The 19,853-nt window shown below is 54.8% G+C and overlaps 1 protein-coding gene across 1 annotated transcript; it reads left to right on the top strand.

The window, feature by feature from the left end:
* Positions 1-4,945: 4,945 nt before the first annotated feature.
* On the top strand, positions 4,946-18,426 carry ITIH1 (inter-alpha-trypsin inhibitor heavy chain 1). The gene is made up of 22 exons (XM_047692040.1): positions 4,946-5,096; positions 5,352-5,372; positions 5,687-5,853; positions 6,300-6,404; positions 6,775-6,937; positions 7,480-7,593; positions 9,185-9,310; positions 9,396-9,512; positions 10,140-10,308; positions 10,397-10,522; positions 11,472-11,653; positions 11,936-12,121; positions 13,186-13,325; positions 13,921-14,075; positions 14,164-14,178; positions 14,526-14,546; positions 14,915-14,995; positions 15,102-15,215; positions 16,201-16,402; positions 17,316-17,488; positions 17,887-17,998; positions 18,147-18,426. Exons 1-22 carry the CDS (start codon positions 4,983-4,985, stop codon positions 18,274-18,276), a joined length of 2,733 nt encoding a protein of 910 aa, XP_047547996.1. The 5' UTR covers positions 4,946-4,982; the 3' UTR covers positions 18,277-18,426.
* Positions 18,427-19,853: the final 1,427 nt, after the last annotated feature.

The raw sequence follows: 19,853 nt of genomic DNA, 5'->3' as shown, positions 1-19,853 counted from the left end.
GATAGGTGTGTATCTCCCAGGAACCAGATGCATCTTTCTCAAGGATCTGAAATCCATCCCTTTGAAATACAAGATTTGTCTACATCCAAGAACCAATTTTTGCCCAGTTGGGGGCAATATCGCCCCTGTTGAGAATGGAAATGTTAAAGAACAGATATTCAACCAAGTAAATTTGAAGATCTAATCGACATTATTAAGGGATTCATGAATCCAGCAGCATCCTGGCTAGCAAGTAGAGAGATACTCTAAGGAGTTGTTCAAAATGGAAAGTTTTTACTGGAAGGAAAGCAAGGCAAGGAAATTATTACTGAAAAAAAGAGAGAAAGAGAGAATAAATAACTTTTAGTTATTACTAAAAGTTTCAGGCCAGGGCATCTTCTTTTTTTGTGGGGAAAAGAATGGCAGCATTTTTAATTGTACAGATTATCTCACTAGTGCTGATCAGGAAATTTCAGATTGACTGTTAGAAGGTCACATTCTTGGGTTGGTTGAAACTGTAATTAAGTCTTGGTTTGCTGTTGGGGGGCTGGGTGAGGGGGGATATGTCTCCATCTGGGGCTTGTTGTTTCTTTTTTAATAATACTATTGCCCCCAGAAAGTTAATACATGTTTTTTCCCAGTTAATCCCCATTCCCCTCTTAGAGACAAGTACATTAGTTTCTTTCTTTTTTTAAAAAAAAGATTTTATTTACTTATTTGACAGAGATCACAAGTAGGCAGAGAGGCAGGTAGAGAGAAAGAGGGGGAAGCAGGCTCCCTGCCGAGCAGAGAGCCCGATGTGGGGCATGACCTGAGCCGAAGGCAGAGGTTTTAACCCACTGAGCCACCCAGGCGCCCCTACATCAGTTTCTTTAATCCTTACATCAACCCTGTGAAGCTGGTACTATTGTCATCCTCATTTTACAGTTAAGGAAACTGAGTCTCTGGGAAGTTAAGAAACTCATGCAATTTATTCTCAGAGAGAATAAATTGCAGTCAGCATTGCTAACAGGGTTCTTTAAAATGGAGCCAGGAGGACATTGAGGTGGTTGAGGAAATGGAGCTTATTCATGTTTTCTGTCTCAAATTCTCAGAATTTTTGCTGAACTCAGCTAAAAGCCAAGGCATCAGCTACATGGCAAAAGGGACATAAATGGACTTTCTGCCTAACACTAGCCCTGACAATCAATCACATATAGATTAGTACAACTAAAGCTATACCAGCAATGATCACATTCTGTTCAAAACAACTGATGTAAATGGCCTCTTTCTTCATTAAAAACTTTCAATTCCTTTGTCTCTCCAGAGCTTGTTTTTTGTTTTGGTGGAACCTGTGTCTCCCAGATTGCAATCCCTAACACCCCAAATAAACACACATATTTTGTTTTGCAGGTTGCAATTTTGTCTTTCATTGGTCAACACTCAAAACAACATTCTAGAACGCTTATGGCTCGCTACTCCTAAAACCCCTGTAGTTACTTGGCCCCACATGCCATCAAGAGAGCTTCCTGGAAAATGACTCAGATTCCCTAGATGCATTTTTAGTCTCCATCCATCCCTTTTCCCCTCGGTAGCCCTTGCCCCTCTGGTGAGTCCTCTCCTTTCTTGGTTTCTACAACTTAATTCTGGTTCTCCTGCTCCTCCTGTCTACTCCTCTTCTTTTGACTTCTCATGATTCCCTCAGGTTTGAGTTTCTCCAAGGTTTGGTACTTTGCTCCCTGCTTTTTACCTCCTGCAACTTGCTCTTCTAAACCTATCATTTAGTGTGAGCCTGCATAGTACAATGCTAGTGCCCTCCCCTGGAGGCACAAACTGAATAAGACAAAGTCCTTTCCCCGTAGGGCTTACAGTTGAAGAGAGAGGTGATGATTAATCAGTGAAGAATGCTAATGTGTTAACCTTGCCAACTGAGATCAGTGTCATGCTGAAAGGTCACCAGCCCCAGCCTGGGCATCCAGGGGAGGTTGTCCCGAGCAACCATTCCTTGAACTGAAGTTTGCAGAAAAACTTTTTTCAGGTGAAGGGAGCACCATATGGTAAGGCTCAATGGACTTATTTTGTGACTTCATCTCTGCGGTTCAGGGTGAACTCAGCACTGGGCCAGCCCTGTCTACTTCAAGACCCCAACCCCAGCAGCTGACATGGTCCTGGCACACAGCAGGTGTGAATGGATGACTAAGGGGGCCTGACAAATGAATGAATGAAAGAGCACCTGCCTATACAGATCGGAAAAAAGTCTGTGTGGCTGAAGTTGAGACCCAAGGGGGACAGGCATGGCTGAGTGAGATGGGGGGTCAGCAGGAGCCAGACCACTCAGGACCTGGAAATGTGTAAGACAGGGAAAGGTCTCAAGTGGATCAACCTTTTTTTTTTTTAAAGATTTTATTTATTTATTTGACAGAGAGAGATCACAAGTAGGCAGAGAGGCAGGCAGAGAGAGAGAGAGAGAGAGGGAAGCAGGCTCCCTGTCGAGCAGAGAGCCCGATGTGGGACTCGATCCCAGGACCCTGAGATCATGACCCGAGCCGAAGGCAGTGGCTTAACCCACTGAGCCACCCAGGCGCCCCCTGGATCAACCTTTTTTAATGATGGAGGAGGGTGGAGGTAGGGGGAGCAGCCATGTAGGTGAGAGATGAGGATGGCTTAGACTCGCGACTAGGGATTTGGAGAGAAGTGAATGGATTAGGAAGATATTTAGGGAGGGGTGAGGGGCAGGGAATCTAGGAGCATAAGCCACTTAGAATGCCACCCACCTTTCTGGTATGGATGCCTGGATGGATGGTGGTGGTCTTCACTGGGGTGGACAACAAGAGAAGACCAGGCTTGGTGGTGGAGTGCAAGACGGGGAGAGAAAGTCATGAGTTCAGTTTGGCTGTATCAGATGGAGAGGCTCTGAGCAAATCAAGCCAGCATTTCTCTGTATGGGAGGAGCTCTGAGCCGGTCTGAGCTGTCCTCTGTCCTGAGTGCCATTCGTTTGCACCAGCAGCACAGCCCCCCTCTCAGGCCCTCAGGTGCGATCTTCCAAACTGCACCAGTTTTCTGTCCACCCATCCACCACCTTCCTCATCCACAGGGGGAGCAGCCTCTCCTCGTCTTCTGTGACATGGGAGCAGTAACGGTATCCATCTCATGAGGGCAGTTGGGAGCAGTATCTGAGGTAGGACACAGAAGACGTCGAGAAGCTGGTCAGGCACTAGTCACTACCAGCTCTCCCCATACCCTCTCTCCTCCCCACAAGCCACACAAATGTAGTTCTTGAACCTTCTATGGACCAAGTTTCGTGCTGCCCATCTCCCAACAGTCCAATCTTGATCTTCCCACACCCCTGCTCAAAAGATATTTAATGTTTTCCACCAAAGATGGGCCCCTTTCAGACCTCTGTGCCAAGCTGACCCCAAACCAATTCCGAGCCTCCTTCGCCACTCTCTTCATCAGGTCCAGCTTTCAGGATGCAGACAACCGCTCCTTCCCAAAGTATGCTTCACACCTACCCACCCATTTTCTCTCCCTGTCCTTCTTCCTCTCCCTGTCCAAGGGCTGCTCCATTTCCCAGGCTCCTCCTCTAGGAACCTTCCCCTAACCAACCCCTGTTGGAGTGAGCTCTGCCTCTTCCAGATTACTACAGCTCCTTCGTGCTGTCCTTAGATTCTGACACCCCTGACCCTCACTGAGCTTCCTTTGAGTCCTCTGGCTCTTTTTTCCAATGCACCAGCTCACTGAACACAACAAGGTACTCGTGCTCATCACTGTGTCCTGGCGCCTGGCACCATGCCCAGCCCACCAAGGACTCCGTTGATACCCATGCAGGAAATCAACAGAACCTCAAAGGCAATTCCATGTAGATCCATCTCATCTTCCAAGAAGGCCAGAAAACAGACCAGAAGGTCATTCTGGCCTGGGAATGATAAACTTTTTCCCAGAAGCTGTTCTGAGAGACAAAGTCCGAGACAAGCAAACAGAGATCAAAGTGGCCTCTGGGGCCCCCTCACCCCATCAGGGTCATGGCAGCCAGCACATCCCAACCAGGGCCACGGAGTGGATTGACCAGGGCCATATCTGCCCTGTGTGCTGTGGCTCATGGCAGACAAGGAGGGCTCAGGCAGAAAACTTAAGAAACTGAAAGTCCAAAAGAGGTCCCTGGGGTTTTCAACTCGGTGTCTCCTTTCTTGCTAATAATGCAGAGGGCTTTTCTGTCATTACACGATAGGCTTGGGCTTTGGAGTCTGAAAGATCTCGTTTTGAAGACCTATCCTGTCACCTGCTGTGAGACCAATATCCCAGGGACACCACGAGGATAAAATGAGACAGCAAAGGGCTTAGATCAATGCATAGCACATACTTAGCCCTCCATTACGAAAACACAGTATTCCTCTTTGCCTCCCCGTCCCTGCCCAGGAGGAGGAGCAATGAGGCTCATTTCTATTCTTTCCAAATCCAGATGCGAAGGTCCAGAGGGATGAAGAAATTGTCCTAAAGCACGGGTTGCCCATTACGCATCTCCGGGACTGGCCAGACGGCCTCTGGCAGAACCAGCCCAAGGGCTGGCACGGCTAGAGCCATGGGCGTGGGCGGACACTTGGTAAACTCCACCATCTGCCGCCCCAGCCAGACCGTGACTGTGAAAAGGTTGCTGATGCTTGAAGAATTTTGAAAGTAACACCTAATGAACTTCAGAAGTCCACTTTGAACTGTGGCTTCTTGATGCATGTCACCATGTCCCTGGTGTTGCCTGTGCCAGACCCAGGCTTTAGATGGGCCATCCGGGGCTTCGCCATTCCTGCCGGCAGAGAGCGGCTCCGTCCAAAGGGGCTCCATCTGAGGCTGGTCAGGAGTTTACGCAGCCGGGAATCCCCCACCAAGGAGAACGATTTTACTGCTAAATTTTGATCCCCCTGATTGTGATATTTGCCTTCACCTTGTCTAATGTTTAATCCATGTTTATCCAGCACTTTATTGATTAACGGTCTGAGCGAAGGGACGAGGCAGCAGGAGCCTCGAGACCATGGACGGCACCATGGGGCTGCGGGTGCTACTGTGCGTGTACCTGGCCTCCCTCCTCGTCCTGCAGGCCATGCCCACTCAGGGTTCACCCACAGGCAGGCCCAAAGTCAGCAAGGTATGTGGGTAAACCCCTCAGGCCAGAAACAGGCCAGAATGGGCCCAGGAGGGACACAAGACCCTCACCCCAGGGCCCGGGGCCACCCGCAGCCACCTTGACCGCCACTGCCTGGAGAGGTAATGTCCAAGCAGTGAGGGGGAGGTGAGGCAGAGGGGTAGAGGACCCAGACTGTGTCCCATTCCCACTCCTTAGCAGATAAGCTGTGGTCCCCTACATGTTCCCACTTACCCTTGTCCCGGTTTTGTTTTACAGAAGCGACAGACTGTGGACACAGTGAGTGAGATTCGCTGCAAAGGGGTCTGTGGGGGGGCCATATTGCAGCCTGTTTGCTCCCCATCCTGCAGGGGGTGCCCTCCTATCAGCGCTCTGGGCAGAGGGACTCCATTTCCCAGAAATGGGGGCTTGCACGCCTCACTGCAGGGTCTCCGGCAGAGGATAGAGTGGGTCTTCCTGGGAGGTCCGGTCTGTTCTTTGGGCACCTGGCCTCTGAGCTGGGTGCTGAGCCCCCATACAACACGGGAGTCCCCCATGGTTCAGAGGCCCCCCCCTCCCCGTTCCCAGCCACAGCCCCCTCACTTCCACTTTAGGCCGTCGATGGCGTGACCATCCGGAGTTTGAAAGTCAACTGCAAAGTCACCTCTCGCTTTGCCCACTATGTCATCACCAGCCAAGTGGTCAACAATGCCGATGAAGCCAGGGAAGTGGCCTTCGAAGTGGAAATCCCCAAGACGGCCTTCATCAGTGACTTTGCCATGTGCGTGCCCTGCCTGACTCCCACACCCAGAGCTGTCCATTCACCAGCCCCAGCCCCAAGCCATGGCTCCGGTGGCTGGACAGTGCCGACCTCCTCCTTCTTTCCGGAAAGACCATAGTCCAGCTCCGGCACAGAGAGGATGGGCAAGCCACTTGTGTCTGTTCTGGGCTCTTATCTTGGAGAAAAAAGTGGGGGCTCTGACAATATGTTTTCAGCATAGGGCCCAAGCAGCAAAGGCCTGCACCCAAGATCTCCTGTTGAATCCTGTGGCCATGGCTGCCCCTCTCACTGCCATGGAAACCTCGAGAGGTGGCAGAGGGTGCCTCCCACAAGCGCTCACCAGGACAGGGCCTTCTCCAGGGCTGGGTTGGGAGCACCTCCGATATGAAGGACCTGAGTGGTTGGGGCCAGGGGCACTTCCCCTGAGGGCTTCTTCCTCCCTGTAGCACATCAGATGGAAACGCATTCATCGGGGACATAAAGGACAAAGTGTCCGCATGGAAGCAATACCGGAAAGCTGCTGTCTCCGGAGAGAATGCCGGCCTTGTCAGGTGAGTTCTGGTGCCATCCTCCCCAGCAAGGATGGACCTGAGGGCTGTAAGGTGGCCTTGGCTGGGGAACATCCCCAGGCTGATTGGAAGTGAGCAAACTGCCTGAACTCAAATGCCAGTACAGGTGCACCAGACAGGGCTGGTGCCGACATGACTACCTCCCAGACCAGCCTCTGGGAGAAGGGGTCCCTGTCCTTGGGCCCTGACCTTGACCCTGACCACCCAGCTAAGACAAGGGTGAAGGGCTAGGAAAACCGGGAGTAGCATGAGTGTAAGAGAAATTGATTCTGAGGGCCACGCTTTAGGTGGCAAGGACCCACGTGTCACTCACCATTTGTCTCTCTGTTGTGGCCGATGGCCATATGTCCAGGGCCTCAGGGAGAACAATGGAGCAATTCACCATCCACCTCAACATTGGGCCCCAGAGCAAGGCCACGTTTCGGCTGACCTACGAGGAGGTGCTGAAGAGGAAACTCAAGCAGTATGAAATTGTCATCAAAGTCAAACCCAAGCAGCTGGTGCATCATTTCGAGGTAGACTACAGGTGACCGTTTACAGGGGAGCCGTCTTGGGAGCAGGGTTCCTTCCTCTCTCTCACCATGGCTCCGAGTCCTGGCTCAGGGCACACCATATGCCATCCCAGGACTGAGCACGCAGGAAGGGGACTGACTTCCTTGGGTAGGTTCTAGTGGGCTCTTTGTGGGCAGGGAGCTACCAACCTCCTCTTCCTCTCTGAGCCTTGGTTCGCTCATCTGTTAAATGGGGCTTCCTGCATGTCCCAGAGGTGCCACAAGGATCATGAGACATATTGAACGTCCCGGGAGTTGGTAGACCAGAAAGCCCTGGGGAGCCGAAGGGGTTGTGATTGTTGCTGGCAGCTCAGTAGCGGCCGAGTTGAGGGACCCAGGCACACACACCTTCATTTGGCCTCTATTTTTGGAGTGCCTATGACATGCCAGGCCCTGTGCTAAGGGCTAAGTGGGTACCACACGCAGTGGGTAGCCAGGACACAGGTTGGCTCTTGACTGAGTCTTGATGGTGGCCTCAATGGAGCCTGGGGACTTCAATGACGCAGATCGACGTGGACATCTTTGAGCCTCAGGGGATCAGCAAGCTGGATGCTCAGGCCTCCTTCCTCCCCAAGGACCTAGAAAGCCAACTCATCAAGAAATCCTTCTCAGGGAAACAGGTGTGTGGGATGGCTGGGAGGGGTGGTGGGCCCTTGGGACTTCTTAGCCAGGCTTAGTCTGGGAACCAGGCAGGGGCCGCAGGCTGCTCTAGTCCTAGTGAGGACTAGTCCTGCCCTGTCCCTAGTGAGGGACGTAGGCGTTTTGTGGTTGGTGTACCAGGGAACTCGTAGCTCTTGTTCTCAGAGCAACTTAACAAAAGCCTGCATGCCAAGGCTGGGGACACGCCCACGCTGGTTTGCATGGTCTGGGGTGAGCTGCTGACTTGCTTGAGCCTCAGTTTCCTCTTTGCTGTGTCACACCTATGCGAAAGCATTCAGGGAAATATAGGGCACACGAAGGAATCTCAGATGCTGTCACAGTTAGGATCGTAAGCTCCAGGGCTCTAGGAAACAGACCTCAGCTTGGGAAGTCCTTTGGTCTACCTCGCCACTTAACCACTTGTCACAAACCTCCCATTTGCAGAAACTCCTAAAGTCCCTGCTTGCCCCTTTCCCAGGTCCTGGCAGAGTGTGGCTTATGGGTGGGTGATACCCAGCTGGTGCCCTGCTTCCTAATTTGCCCTCAAATGGAGCCAGGAACGAATCTTCCAGTTCCCACCTCCCTTTGGTAGTGACTCCATCATAACTTATATGAAGGAAATGTTTCTTGCAGTTTGGGAGGGGTTCTTTTTTAAACAAAGTAGGACACCTAGAGTGTTAGCAAACATGCTTGCTTTTAGTAGGGGACCAGGGGGTGGGTTGGTGCCTTCCTAACCATCCTTTCCAAGTTTTGGAGGGGGTTTTTGATGAGTATATCTTAGTTTTATAACAAGCAAATAAATGAAAAGTAAAAATTAAAAAGCATTTAAAGAAAAATTAGAAAGTTATAAGTCTAGAAAAGTATTGAGTGGCTCAGTCAGTTAAATGTCTGCCTTTGGCTCAGGACATGATCCCAGTGTCCTGGGGTCAAGCCCTCTTTTGGCCTCCTTGTCAATGGGAGCCTGCTTCTCCCCCTCCCTCTGCCTGCTGCTCCCCATGCTTGTGCTCTCTCTCTCTCTCTCTGTTAAATAAATAAATAAAATCTTTTTTAAAAAAGAAAGAGAGAAAAAAAAATTATTGAGTAAAAACCATTCCCTGAGCACTGACACCAAGTCAAACCAGACCTTAGCTTCCAGCTTCCTCCCTGGGTCCTTCCTCCCAGCCTCTGCTCTTTGTCCACCAGAAGGAGGTGGTGGGGGATGGGGACTCTGTTTTCCAGCACAGTGTCATAGACTTGCTTTTTCACTCCACAGTTTTGGGTTGACGGATGTCTCTTGTTCTCATACTGCTATTATTTTGTGCCCAAAGTGGCGACACTTGTCGAAAAGCCCAATGATTCAGAAGCATATACTCAAAGAAACAGGTCTTCTCTCCTACTACCTTATAGGCGTGTGCTCTCAGCAGGGGGAAAGGGCCCGCCAGACTATTTCTATGCCCACGCAACACACACACGCACGCACACGCACACACATGCACATGGGCATGCACGCCCTTTATGGTGTCTCTGCGAGCATCCAGATCGCAGCCCCACGAATCAGGAATTAGTAATGCCGCACGCCCTCCACCATTCCAGGGTCACGTCCTCTTCCGCCCTACTGTGGGTCAGCAGCAGTCCTGCCCCACGTGCTCCACGTCCATGCTGAATGGGGACTTCAAGGTGACCTACGATGTCAATCGAGACCAACTGTGTGACCTCCTGGTGAGCCTGAAGCTTCCGGCCCAAGACTCAGAGACCAGGCGGGGGTGCTTGTGACAAGAGCTTCACTTGTCCCCTCGTGTTCCAGGTTGCCAACAACCATTTTGCCCACTTCTTTGCTCCCCAAAACCTGACGAACCTGAAGAAGAACGTGGTTTTTGTGATCGACATCAGCACCTCCATGGAAGGCCAGAAACTGAAACAGGTAAACGGTGGCTTGAAGCAGTTCCCCCAGCAGCAGCTTCTCCAGCCCCAGCACTCAGCCCATGCTGGTGCTGTTGCCAGAACCTGGGCTGGGGATTTCTGCTCCTGGTCAGAGACGGGGTGATATGACAAGAAATCCCAGCAGTCAGGGGCTCAGGCATCAGCCATGTCCTCATTGTACCACCATGACGGGAGGAGCCCCTGCTCCTCAGCAGTACAGCGGGATGCCCATGGGCTTGTGGGTCTAGTGATGGGAGGGTACATTTAACATGCCAGGGCAATCATGGCTGTCCCCAGGGAGGTGTCTGGCAGCAGGGACAACCCACTGCCCACAGTGCTCTGAGAGCCACAGCTCCACTGGCAGAGTTTTAGAAATTCTTTCTTGACTCTGCCCCCTTCGAGCTCCCGGTCGTTTCTTCTCTCCACACGGAATCCCCTTGTCTTCTCTGTCCGCTCATCCACCCCCGGAGGACAGACCTCTCCTGGCACCACCTGGCTGTCCTGCCCGTCCCTTCCCATTTGTCCACTGTGTACCTCTGCCCTGTGGATCTCTCAAATGCATACCTGGAATTGACAGGGGATACTCTCATGGAGCCATGTCCCTCCACCAACCGTCCTGTCATTACAGACCAAGGAAGCGCTCCTTAAAATCCTGGGGGACATGCGGCCAGGGGACTATTTCGACCTGGTCCTCTTTGGGTCTGAAGTGCAATCATGGAAGGGCTCACTGGTGCCGGCTTCCCCCGCCAATCTGCGAGCAGCTCAAGAATTCGTGCGGCGCTTCTACTTGGCTGGGGGTGAGTGCAGGGGTCTTGAGTCACTCTGGTGTCCCCTCTGTCCCCTTGGAATGAGGGCATACATTGGCCTGCTTTCCTTCCTTTGCAGCCACAAACCTGAATGGAGGTTTACTCCGGGGAATCGAGATCTTAAACCAAGCTCACGGGAGCCTCCCCGAACTCAGCAACCATGCCTCAGTCCTCATCATGCTGACAGATGGCGAGCCCACAGAGGGTAAGCACCTCAAGGCCCGTGTTGGGAGGCAGTGATCTCTTTGTTATGGAAGGCGTTCAAGCTGTGCTTGGAAATCCCACTACTGGAGATGTTGTAGGGGGTGAAGAATGGCTCCAGGAGAAGTCAAGCCCTGATCTTAAGACAGAGTTCAGCCCATGAAGTCTGCAGGACTTACAAGGCATATTTCTCTGCTGAGCTGGGCAATTGGGGGAAGTACCTGTATGACACAGGGTTAAGCAGATCCCAGGACAACAGGCAGGATTCCCAGGTTGAGTTTAACGAACTATGTATTCAGCACCGATGGTGTGCCAAGCATGGGACTAGGGACCAAGAAGAGATACTGAGAGAACAGGATTCTCCTCTGTCCTCAAGGAGCACAGGATCCACTGGGGTGGCAGACCCAGGAGCAGCTGTTCTGTTGAGGGTCTTGAAAGAACATGGTGTCAGGAGGCTATAGGATCAGGGACATGTGGCCCAGGCAGGGTCCCAGTGAGGCTGCCTGGAGGAGGTGACCTGTGAGCTCAGGCTGGAAGGAGGAGAAGGGAAGCAGGAAGGAAGGTCTGGCAGAGCGAGCAGCTTGAGCAAAACAAAAACAAAAACAAAATACAAGTATATACAATGGCAGGGTCTGCCTGAGAACATCAGGCACGTGCAGACTAGGTAGAACAAGGGTGGGAAGGGTGGCAGGGCCTTCTGCGGGGGTTGGGGGGGGTTAGAGCAGTAATCCTGTCTGCTTATAATGGATCCATATAGATGGGCATGTTCCCGAGGGGCCATCAGGAGCTATCGTAGTCACCCACTGAGCCTGTGGAAGACATTGCCTCAAGATGCTGGTGGGGACAGGAGAGAGGTGGGGGTCTGAGATAGGTTTGAGTGTGCCCCAAAGGCCCCTTGTGCCCTACGTGCTTGTGAGTCCGTATCCCGGCCCCGCCTGGGTGTGTGGCTGCAGGGGTGACGGACCATTCCCAAATCCTCAAGAACGTCCGCAACGCCATTCGGGGCAAGTTCCCGCTCTACAACTTAGGCTTTGGCCACAACTTGGACTTCAACTTCCTGGAGGTCATGTCCATGGAGAACAACGGACGGGCCCAGAGAATTCATGAGGACCATGATGCCACCCAGCAGCTGCAGGTCTCCTCCCTCCCGCTTCGCCCCACAATGTAGCACCAACGGCAGGCCACGGGGAGCCCGGCCTTGGGAGCCTTTTGCCCAACCACCCAGAGGAGCAGATAAAGCTCTAGAATGCAGTTTGAGTCAGCTATAGGACCTGAAACTGGTTCCTTAAACTCCTATGAGCCTGCAGTTCTGTCTGCAGAACAGGGATCCCAACACCCCACCCAGTGAGTGGGTTTCCCCATGGGGTGCCCAGGGTGGCCCATCAGCTCTGAGGTTGTGCCCCAACTCCGCCCGCAGGGTTTCTACGACCAGGTAGCCAACCCCCTCCTGGTGGACGTGGAGCTGCTTTACCCCCAGGACACAGTCTCAGCCGTGACCCAGCACCGCCATAAACAGTACTACGAAGGCTCGGAGATCATGGTGGCGGGACGCATTGCTGACAACAAACTGGGCAGTTTCAAGGCTGACGTGCTGGCCCATGGGGTAAACGGTGGGCTACGGACTAGGGAGAGGTCAGGCAGCACCCAGAGGTTCCAAATCCACACCTGTTCTCCACCCCATTCCCCTTACCCCAGGCACCACACCACCCCCTTCTCCCCAAGGCCTGAACATTCCCACATGCAAGCAGCCCGGGGATGGGCTGCAATGGAACCAAAATGGCCTTGATTAGGTGTAGTGCCTTGACCTAATCATCACCTGTTTGTTACTCCTTACATCATTTCCCCCCAGGCATGAGAGAGCAAGAGGCCAGCCTTTTCCTGAACACTTCCTGTGCACCCAGCTTTGTGCCACAGTGCCGTGTGTGCCTGTGTGTGTGTGTGTGCGCGCGCGCGCACGTGTGTGCGCACACACACCACCGGTGGGGGGGGCGGAGGTTGTCTTACAGACGCGTGAGGCCCAGACCCTGACCGCGGGGTGTGGATTCACACCTCACTGTGTGGTCGAGGATTCAGAATCAGGACTCTGAGTCACAAAAGCTGAGCTGCATCCTGGCTCCACTCTCACCAGCTGGGTGACTTTGAGCGAACAGGTCCAGCTCTCCAGGCCTCAGTTTCCCTCTCTGTAGTGCAGGGGAATACTCTCCTGGAGAGTTGGGTGGAAAGAACGAAAGAATCCCCGCACTGTTTGCGTGGGGCCCGGTGCACGGGATAACCTCAGTGAGGGAATCCCAGCTACCGCGGCTTGGAAGAGAGGAGCATTTGTGTGCGGGGGCGTGGTGGGCCTTAGGAGGAGTGGAATGTGGTGGAAATAGCTAGCTGCTTGATGGCAGCCCTAGAGAGAGTGACTTGAGGAGGGCAGGGCCTGCCCCTCCCTTCCCTGGGATCCCCAGAGCCAAGGCCAGCTCGCCCGGCTCTGAAAATGCTCAGCAAACGTTTGTGGGATCAAGGGCCGAACGAGGGGGAAGAGAGCAGTCTCAGGCCAGGCGGGTGCGGGGTACAGAGCACAGAGACCGGGCACAGTGGGGCCCCTGGAAGCCTGGAGCGGCGCCGGCCAGTGGCTGTGCTCCTCCACGGTGCTCAGCGCCCCCACCCCATCGCGACCCTCAGGAGGGCCAAGAGTTCAAGACGACTTGCCTGGTGGATGAGGAGGAGATGAAGAGACTGCTCCAGGAGCGCGGCCACATGCTGGAGAACCACGTCGAACGCCTCTGGGCCTACCTCACCATCCAGGAGCTGCTGGCCAAGCGGTAGGACCCGTGCGGTGCAGGGTGGACACCGGGGCCTCTGGACCAGTGGGGGTGAACAGAGAAGGCACGCTCCTGGGCCTCTGAGGCTGGGAGCAGGTCAGAAGGACCAGCCTTTGGCTTTGCTCACCAGGTTAACACCAACCGGTTAGTCAACAGTGTGGGTGGGACACGGTTTGCCCCAGCTGCACGGCCGGGCAGGGGGGAAGCTGCCCTCTCCGTGGGGCCATGGTGTCCACACACGCTCGGGTCATCCCCACAACCTGCAGGCCAGTTTCCTCGTTGTCTCCATTTCACAGATGAGCACGCTGAGGTCCAGAGGAGCTAGACCACTCGCCCAGAATCACACAGCAGTTCCATTCCCTGTGCCTTTCTGAGGGATGTCCCCCAGCCCTGCCACATCTCCAGGTTTTCCTGGTGTGAGGGCTTTAAATCATGAGGCCCTTGGAGGCAGCCATGGGACAGGCGCCCTGCAGGTGCCCCACACATGTTTGCTGAATGAGTGAATGAGTGAACAAATGAGCAAAAAAGGGCCAGGCAGCGCGAGTCTGCTGTTGTCCAGGCTGCGGGGCTTGGAGCCGGTCTGTGTGTCTCTCAGGATGAAGTTAGAGGGGAAGGAGAAGGCCGACGTGACAGCCAAGGCCCTGCAGATGTCGCTGGCTTACCAGTTCGTGACCCCGCTGACCTCCATGACCATCAGGGGCATGAGCGATGAGGACGGCCTGGAGCCCATCATTGACAAGCCCTCCGAGGGTATGTGCTCTGCCACAGGGAGCGCTGAGGCTTCTGAGGGTCGAAAACCTCCTGGGCTTTAATTCTCTTCCCCTTTTCTTCTTTCCAGATTCTCTGCCGTTGGGTGAGTTTCAAAACATGTTGGTTTTCAGAAGGGGTTTCCGGTGGCCGGCCCAGCAGCTCGTGCTCCAGCCCCCAGGCGCGGGCTCCCTGCCCCGCATCCCCTCTCCCCTTCACCACAAACTAGCGGCTGCCCCTTTGTGCCTGGGGAGCCCTTGCGCAGCTTCCATCCGGGCCTCTGTGAGCCTGTGTCTGCCAAGGGGGCCCGGATGGGGGGCAGGGTGCCCAGGGGAGGAGGGTTGGCTGAGGACTGATTGGCCTCTGGGCCCAGACTGACCTTGGTGAACGAGGTGTGTGCCTCTCAGGTGGGGTGGTGAGGGTGATGCCGTCCTCTGTCGTTGCCCTCTACAGAGATGCTGGGACACAGAAAGAGTAAGTGACCGCATCCCGCCGACATACGTCTCTACCTCTCTCCTCCCCACGTGCAGTTCCTCCGGCTGTGTGCCACTACTTGCCTGAGGAGGAAATGACAGACAGCTGAAGGTTTCCTCACTGCTTTCACTGGGTCCCTCAGAATGGCCCCCTGACTGGGCCTGGTGACCTCTTGTGCCACTGGCCCCACTAGGTCCCCATGGAAGGAGACAGACTGGGGGTCAGCACACCTGGAGGCATCAGGGACTCAGAGGCTACTCCCGCTCTGTGGCTTCAAGCCTGCTGCCTGGGTGGCGGGGCCTGGGAAGAGGAGCCAGCAGCCCCAGGAAAGCAGGGTACCGTCCTCCTAAATGCCATTCACTCCCCAGCGTTCGTGCTGTCGGCTTTGCAGCCTTCCCCAACTCGATCCAGTTCCAACTTTCAGCAGTTGCCAGATCAAGTGACTGGAGGTGAGTCCTGGGGAGGGTCTGAGGGACACCCCTGTCTTGCTCTCCCAGCGGGCCCCAGCCCACCTGCCCAATGCCCAATCTAACGGACTCCATGCTATGCCCCCAGTGGACACTGATCCTCACTTCCTCATCCACGTGCCTCAGAAAGAGGATACTCTGTGCTTCAATATCAACGAGGAGCCTGGTGTGGTCCTCAGCCTGGTGCAGGACCCAGACACAGGTATGGGGAACATCACTCCCTCTGTCAGACAGGGTGGCACCCGGACACCTCCACCTTCAGTGTGCAGCCGCGAACAAGACAGGCTGTGGCCTCCACATCCCACAGATTGTGTCCCACAGTCCTCTGGCTGGGCTCAATCCAACCTGCCTCCTTCTCTCGCATCTGCCTGCCTGAGCCCTCGATGACACCTGCTTCATGGACGTGTAACCCACGCAGGCATATAGGACCCTATGCTTAGGAGGGCCCACACACAATTTAATACTCTGCTCTAGCTGTCTTGAAATTCTTAATATTTTTTTGAACAAGGAGCCCCTCGCATTTTGTACCTAGTTCTGCAAGTTACATAGTGATCCTGTCCTACCTCCCGGCTGGAGCCTCAGAGCACATCCCCTAGCAGAGCTCAGGCGGTGGGAATGACTCCCTGTCCATCTGTGGGGCTACTCTCTCTCCCTCCCTCTGGTCAGGGCATCTGCAAGGGTTTGCTGAGCACTTCCTATGGCCTACAGGTGCAGGAGGGGCTCAGCCAAAGTCCTTGTTCTTGTGCAGCTTAGTGAAGAGAGACAGGTGAACAAATTCTCAGATGACAGTTTCAGAACATGCTGTGTTGGGGTTGTGAGGACAAGGAGGGAGCTTTGGGACTGCTCAGGTCATAGGTGGCCTCTGGGACCTGCTCCTGAGTCAGGGATTAGGGCCACAGAGGAAGGACAGACACAAGTTCTGTCCTCAGGGAGGCAGGATCTCCAGCATTTCCCAGAAGCAAGGACTAAGTATCAGGTAGTTAGTGTGGTGGGAGGAGAGGGGCGGGGAGAGGTGCTGTGTGGCCTCCACTAACCCCTTGGGAGGTGAGACCCTCGAAGCCAGTGTGGCACAGGTGGAGTGTGGGTATCTCCCAGGAGGGAGGCGTGGCATGAGCAAAGTCAGGGTGGCAGGTGTCTAGCGAGAGCTGGGCCCTCCCTGACCTGGATGGCGCCTCATCCCACTGCAGGCTTCTCAGTGAATGGGCAGCTCATTGGCAACAAGGCCAGCAGCCCGGGGCAGCAAGAGGGCACCTACTTCGGACGGCTGGGGATTGTGAACCCTGCGACTGGCTTTCAGCTGGAAGTGACTCCTCACAACATTACGCTGAATCCTGGCTCAGGTGGACCCGTGTTCTCCTGGAGGGACCAGGCTTCACTGCGGCAACACGAGTAACCAGGCTGGGGCCAGGGCCTGGGTAGGGGGGCCAGAGTAGGGGTGGGGAGGGATAAGGCAGGAAGCCCCAGAGCCAGCTTAGGTGCCTGAGCTTGCCAGGCCCTTGTCCCCTGAGTCAAGTCAGTGAATGACAACCACGTGACCTCCGTGTGGGCTGGGCAGACATGTGGGACCCTATGGACAATCCCGTCCATTTCCCTCCATTTCCGGACCTGTGCTCCAGGCCCAGCTGCCTGCATGCCTAGGCTTCCATGGCGCTCTTGTCCTGCAGTCCGTTCGCATCACCACCAAACCAAGCCAACTCACCTCCTGGGCCCAGCACAAAGGCCACCTATTCCCTGAAACCCACCTGTCTCTTCTCTGCTAAACTCCAGAGTTCACTGGGCTTCTCTTTCAGCACCTGTCTTAACATGCCTTGGGTCGTGCTTGTTCTTTCTTCCACTCATTCATCCACCCAACTCTGCCAAGTGCTAGAGCTGACGCTCAGCAGCAGAGCTATAGGAGGAAGTGGGCAGAGTCCAGTGTGGAGGACACAGACGACGAGTGGCAGGCAAAGAACACAGACTTTGATATTAGACAGGCTGGAGCCCAAGTCCCGGCTTTACTGCTTACCAGCTGTGTGACCCTGGGCAAATTCCTTACCCTCTCTGAGCCTCACAGGATCTGAGTGAGAAATGAATGATGCAGCTTGTGTGGAGGGCTTGGCACAGGGCCTAGCACACTATAAGCCCTGCCCCCCCCCCACCCATAGCAGCATGTGAGAAAGAGATTGTAGCAGGTAACACCCCTCCATCGGGGAGTGAGGGGGTAAGGGAGCTCTCGAAAGCTGGATCCAGGAGGATGAGGGCAGCTGAATGGAGAGGGGTGCCATCTACCTGCACCTGCCCTCATGGCTGCCCGGCCCTGCAGGGTGGTAGTGACCATCAACAGGAGGAGGAACCTCGTGGTGTCTGTGGAAGATGGGGGCACTTTTGAGGTCGTCCTGCACCGGGTGTGGAAGGGGAGTGCCGTCCACCAGGACTTCCTGGGCTTCTACGTGCTGGATAGTCACCGGATGTCGGCACGGACCCACGGGCTGCTGGGTATGACCGGCCCGGCAGGCAGAGCTGGGGGTGCGTGACGGCAGCCTGTGGGCTTGCCATGGGTCAGACTTGCGGCTGAGCACCAGGGCAGGTCCTCCTGCACCTTGGCCGTTGAGGCTCAGAGCTCCAAAGAGGGCTCGTCCCGGCGAAGGTCTTGCCCCTCAGAAAGCCTGTGATCAAACACAAGGGGAAACCAAAGCTTCAGTGGGCCTGGGGGCGAACAGGGAGAGGTCCAATTCGCAGAACAGGTGAACGAAAGGTGGCTTTCAATGCCAAAACATATGAGACATAGTCCCGCCCTCAAGGAAAAACATTGCGGCAGCTCTCTGACCCTCCAGTGCGCACCCACTGCATACGAGGGCCTCTGTGGTAACTGCTGCTCCAATGTGCCTTTCCAGGACAATTCTTCCACCCCTTGGATTATAAAGTGTCTGACCCCCACCCAGGCTCCGACCCCACAAAGACAGATGCCACCATGGTGGTAAAGAGCCACCAGCTGACGGTCACCAGGTAAGCGGACTGCTCTCGAAGTACCTCTGCCCTCGGCACCCCCATCATCGGTTGGGGCTCCAGGTGTCTCAGGTGGATGGGCTTCCGGGGGTGAGGGTGCAGCCCTGCTGCTTCCAAAAGACAACCCCAGCTTTTTGTATCTCCTCAGGGGCTTGCAAAAAGACTACAGCAAGGACCCCCGGCATGGGGCTGAGGTGACCTGCTGGTTCGTCCACAACAACGGGGCAGGGCTGATCGACGGCGTTTACACGGACTATATCGTCCCTGACATCTTCTGACCCCGTCCCCTGCCAGCACACCTGTCCTTTCCTAGGACCATGGCAGCGGAGGACAGCATCTGACCTGCTTCCCATGTCGCACCTCCCTGGTCAAGCTGACCCACTGTGACAAAGTCCCCATGATTTTCATTAAAGAGAGGCTCTGTCTAACCCGGGCTGGCTGCTTTTTGGGAAGGAGGGTGGCCGGGAGGCCACCCGAGATACTGCCTCTCAGAGGGCTGGGGTCACGGCAGACCTGGAGGCTACGAGGGGGCCTCCATCAACTCGGCCCCACCCCACCCTGTTCTTGGCAGCTGCCCAACCCCAAGCCAGTGGAGTGCCTGGAGTGCCCCCTGCACCCAGCTCCCCATCCCAGGACACTGGCAGCTTCTACGGGCACTGTTCTGTGTATTCATGGAATTAACCAAGTGTACGTTCCCAATGATACTTGTTTCAGGCCAATTTACAGCTGAAAAAGCAGAGGTTCAGTGATTTGTCCAAAATCACTCATAAATGCCAGAGCTGGGATTTGAACCCATGCTGTCTGGTGTCAGCCTCTGTGTGCCTAACCCCCCATGTGGATCCTCTTGTCAGGCTGGGCAGCGGATCCCAGCCTGCTGGGATTTGGTTCTGGATATTCCAAAGCATCACTTAAAATGAGCATATGAGAGGAGCATGATCTCACGATCTCATGATCGATGGGGCTCTGGAGTCCCAGAGCTGGATGCTACAGCCGGTGGGCATAGGGTCTCTGCAGGCCTTCCCCCTCAGCCCCATTTCCAGCTGTGGGTTTGCAATTCCAGCTGGGGGAGTCGGGATATTCCCAAATGCAGAGACGACCACCCCCTAGAAGTGCTGATTTCAGGGAGCTAGCAACGGTGGCCCACCGGATCCTCATGCTGAGGCCTGGAATGATCCCTGTGGGGCTCCTTCCCTGGGTTCCCCCTCGGGGCCCCATTAAAGTGCAGTGACACAGGATGCAGGGAGATGAAGCTGTCTGTACCTCGGGGAGCCGCTGGCCCTCGGGTGGAGGTTGGTGGGCCTCTCCTTTCCGAAGGTATCTACTTTTTCTCTGCTGGCTTTCCATCCAGTTCCCACAGCAATGGAAGTCCATGAGGCCCCACATCAATCCCACAAATGCTGAGCTCCAGGGCTGCCCCAGGTCCAGGGAACACAGAGCCCTTGGGGGCGGGCAGTGGCCAACGGTGTTTCAGAGACCAAGTGCCTTCGGGAGCCTCCAGGGCTTCTCAAGGGAGAAGCAGCCAGACGGCTGGTCACCAGCCCGAAGAAAGCCTTCCTGAAGAGTGGAAAAGCAGTGAGCCCGAAGATCTCTTGGACTCCATCTAATTCTCAACTCTGCATGTGACTCTGGGTCTCTCCAAGTGCCCAGCTGTCCCCCTCCAGTGTCTACTGAGCTGCCTCAGAAGTCCTCCGAGGGCTGTGGAAGCTCCGTAGGTGGCCACGGGGCCCCAAGCAACCACTAGACAATGCTGATCGGACAACTGTTCTGCCACAGTCCCCCGTCACCCCGTGGTTGGTGACCATGGGCACTGAAAAGGACCACATGAACGAGCTGTTGTGGTAACCAGGAACCTGGT

Source organism: Lutra lutra, chromosome 1 (genome assembly GCF_902655055.1).
Source record: "Lutra lutra chromosome 1, mLutLut1.2, whole genome shotgun sequence".
In the NCBI taxonomy this organism is placed as follows: Eukaryota; Metazoa; Chordata; class Mammalia; order Carnivora; family Mustelidae; genus Lutra; species Lutra lutra.
This window is presented reverse-complemented; position numbering and strand designations above follow the sequence as displayed.

Coding starts and splice junctions, on each gene's coding strand:
- ITIH1 (XM_047692040.1), top strand. CDS start 4,983: ATGGACGGCACCATGGGGCTGCGGGTGCTACTGTGCGTGTACCTGGCC. Junction 5,097..5,351: donor GCAGGCCCAAAGTCAGCAAG/GTATGTGGGTAA, acceptor TTTGTTTTACAG/AAGCGACAGACTGTGGACAC. Junction 12,122..13,185: donor CTGACGTGCTGGCCCATGGG/GTAAACGGTGGG, acceptor CGCGACCCTCAG/GAGGGCCAAGAGTTCAAGAC.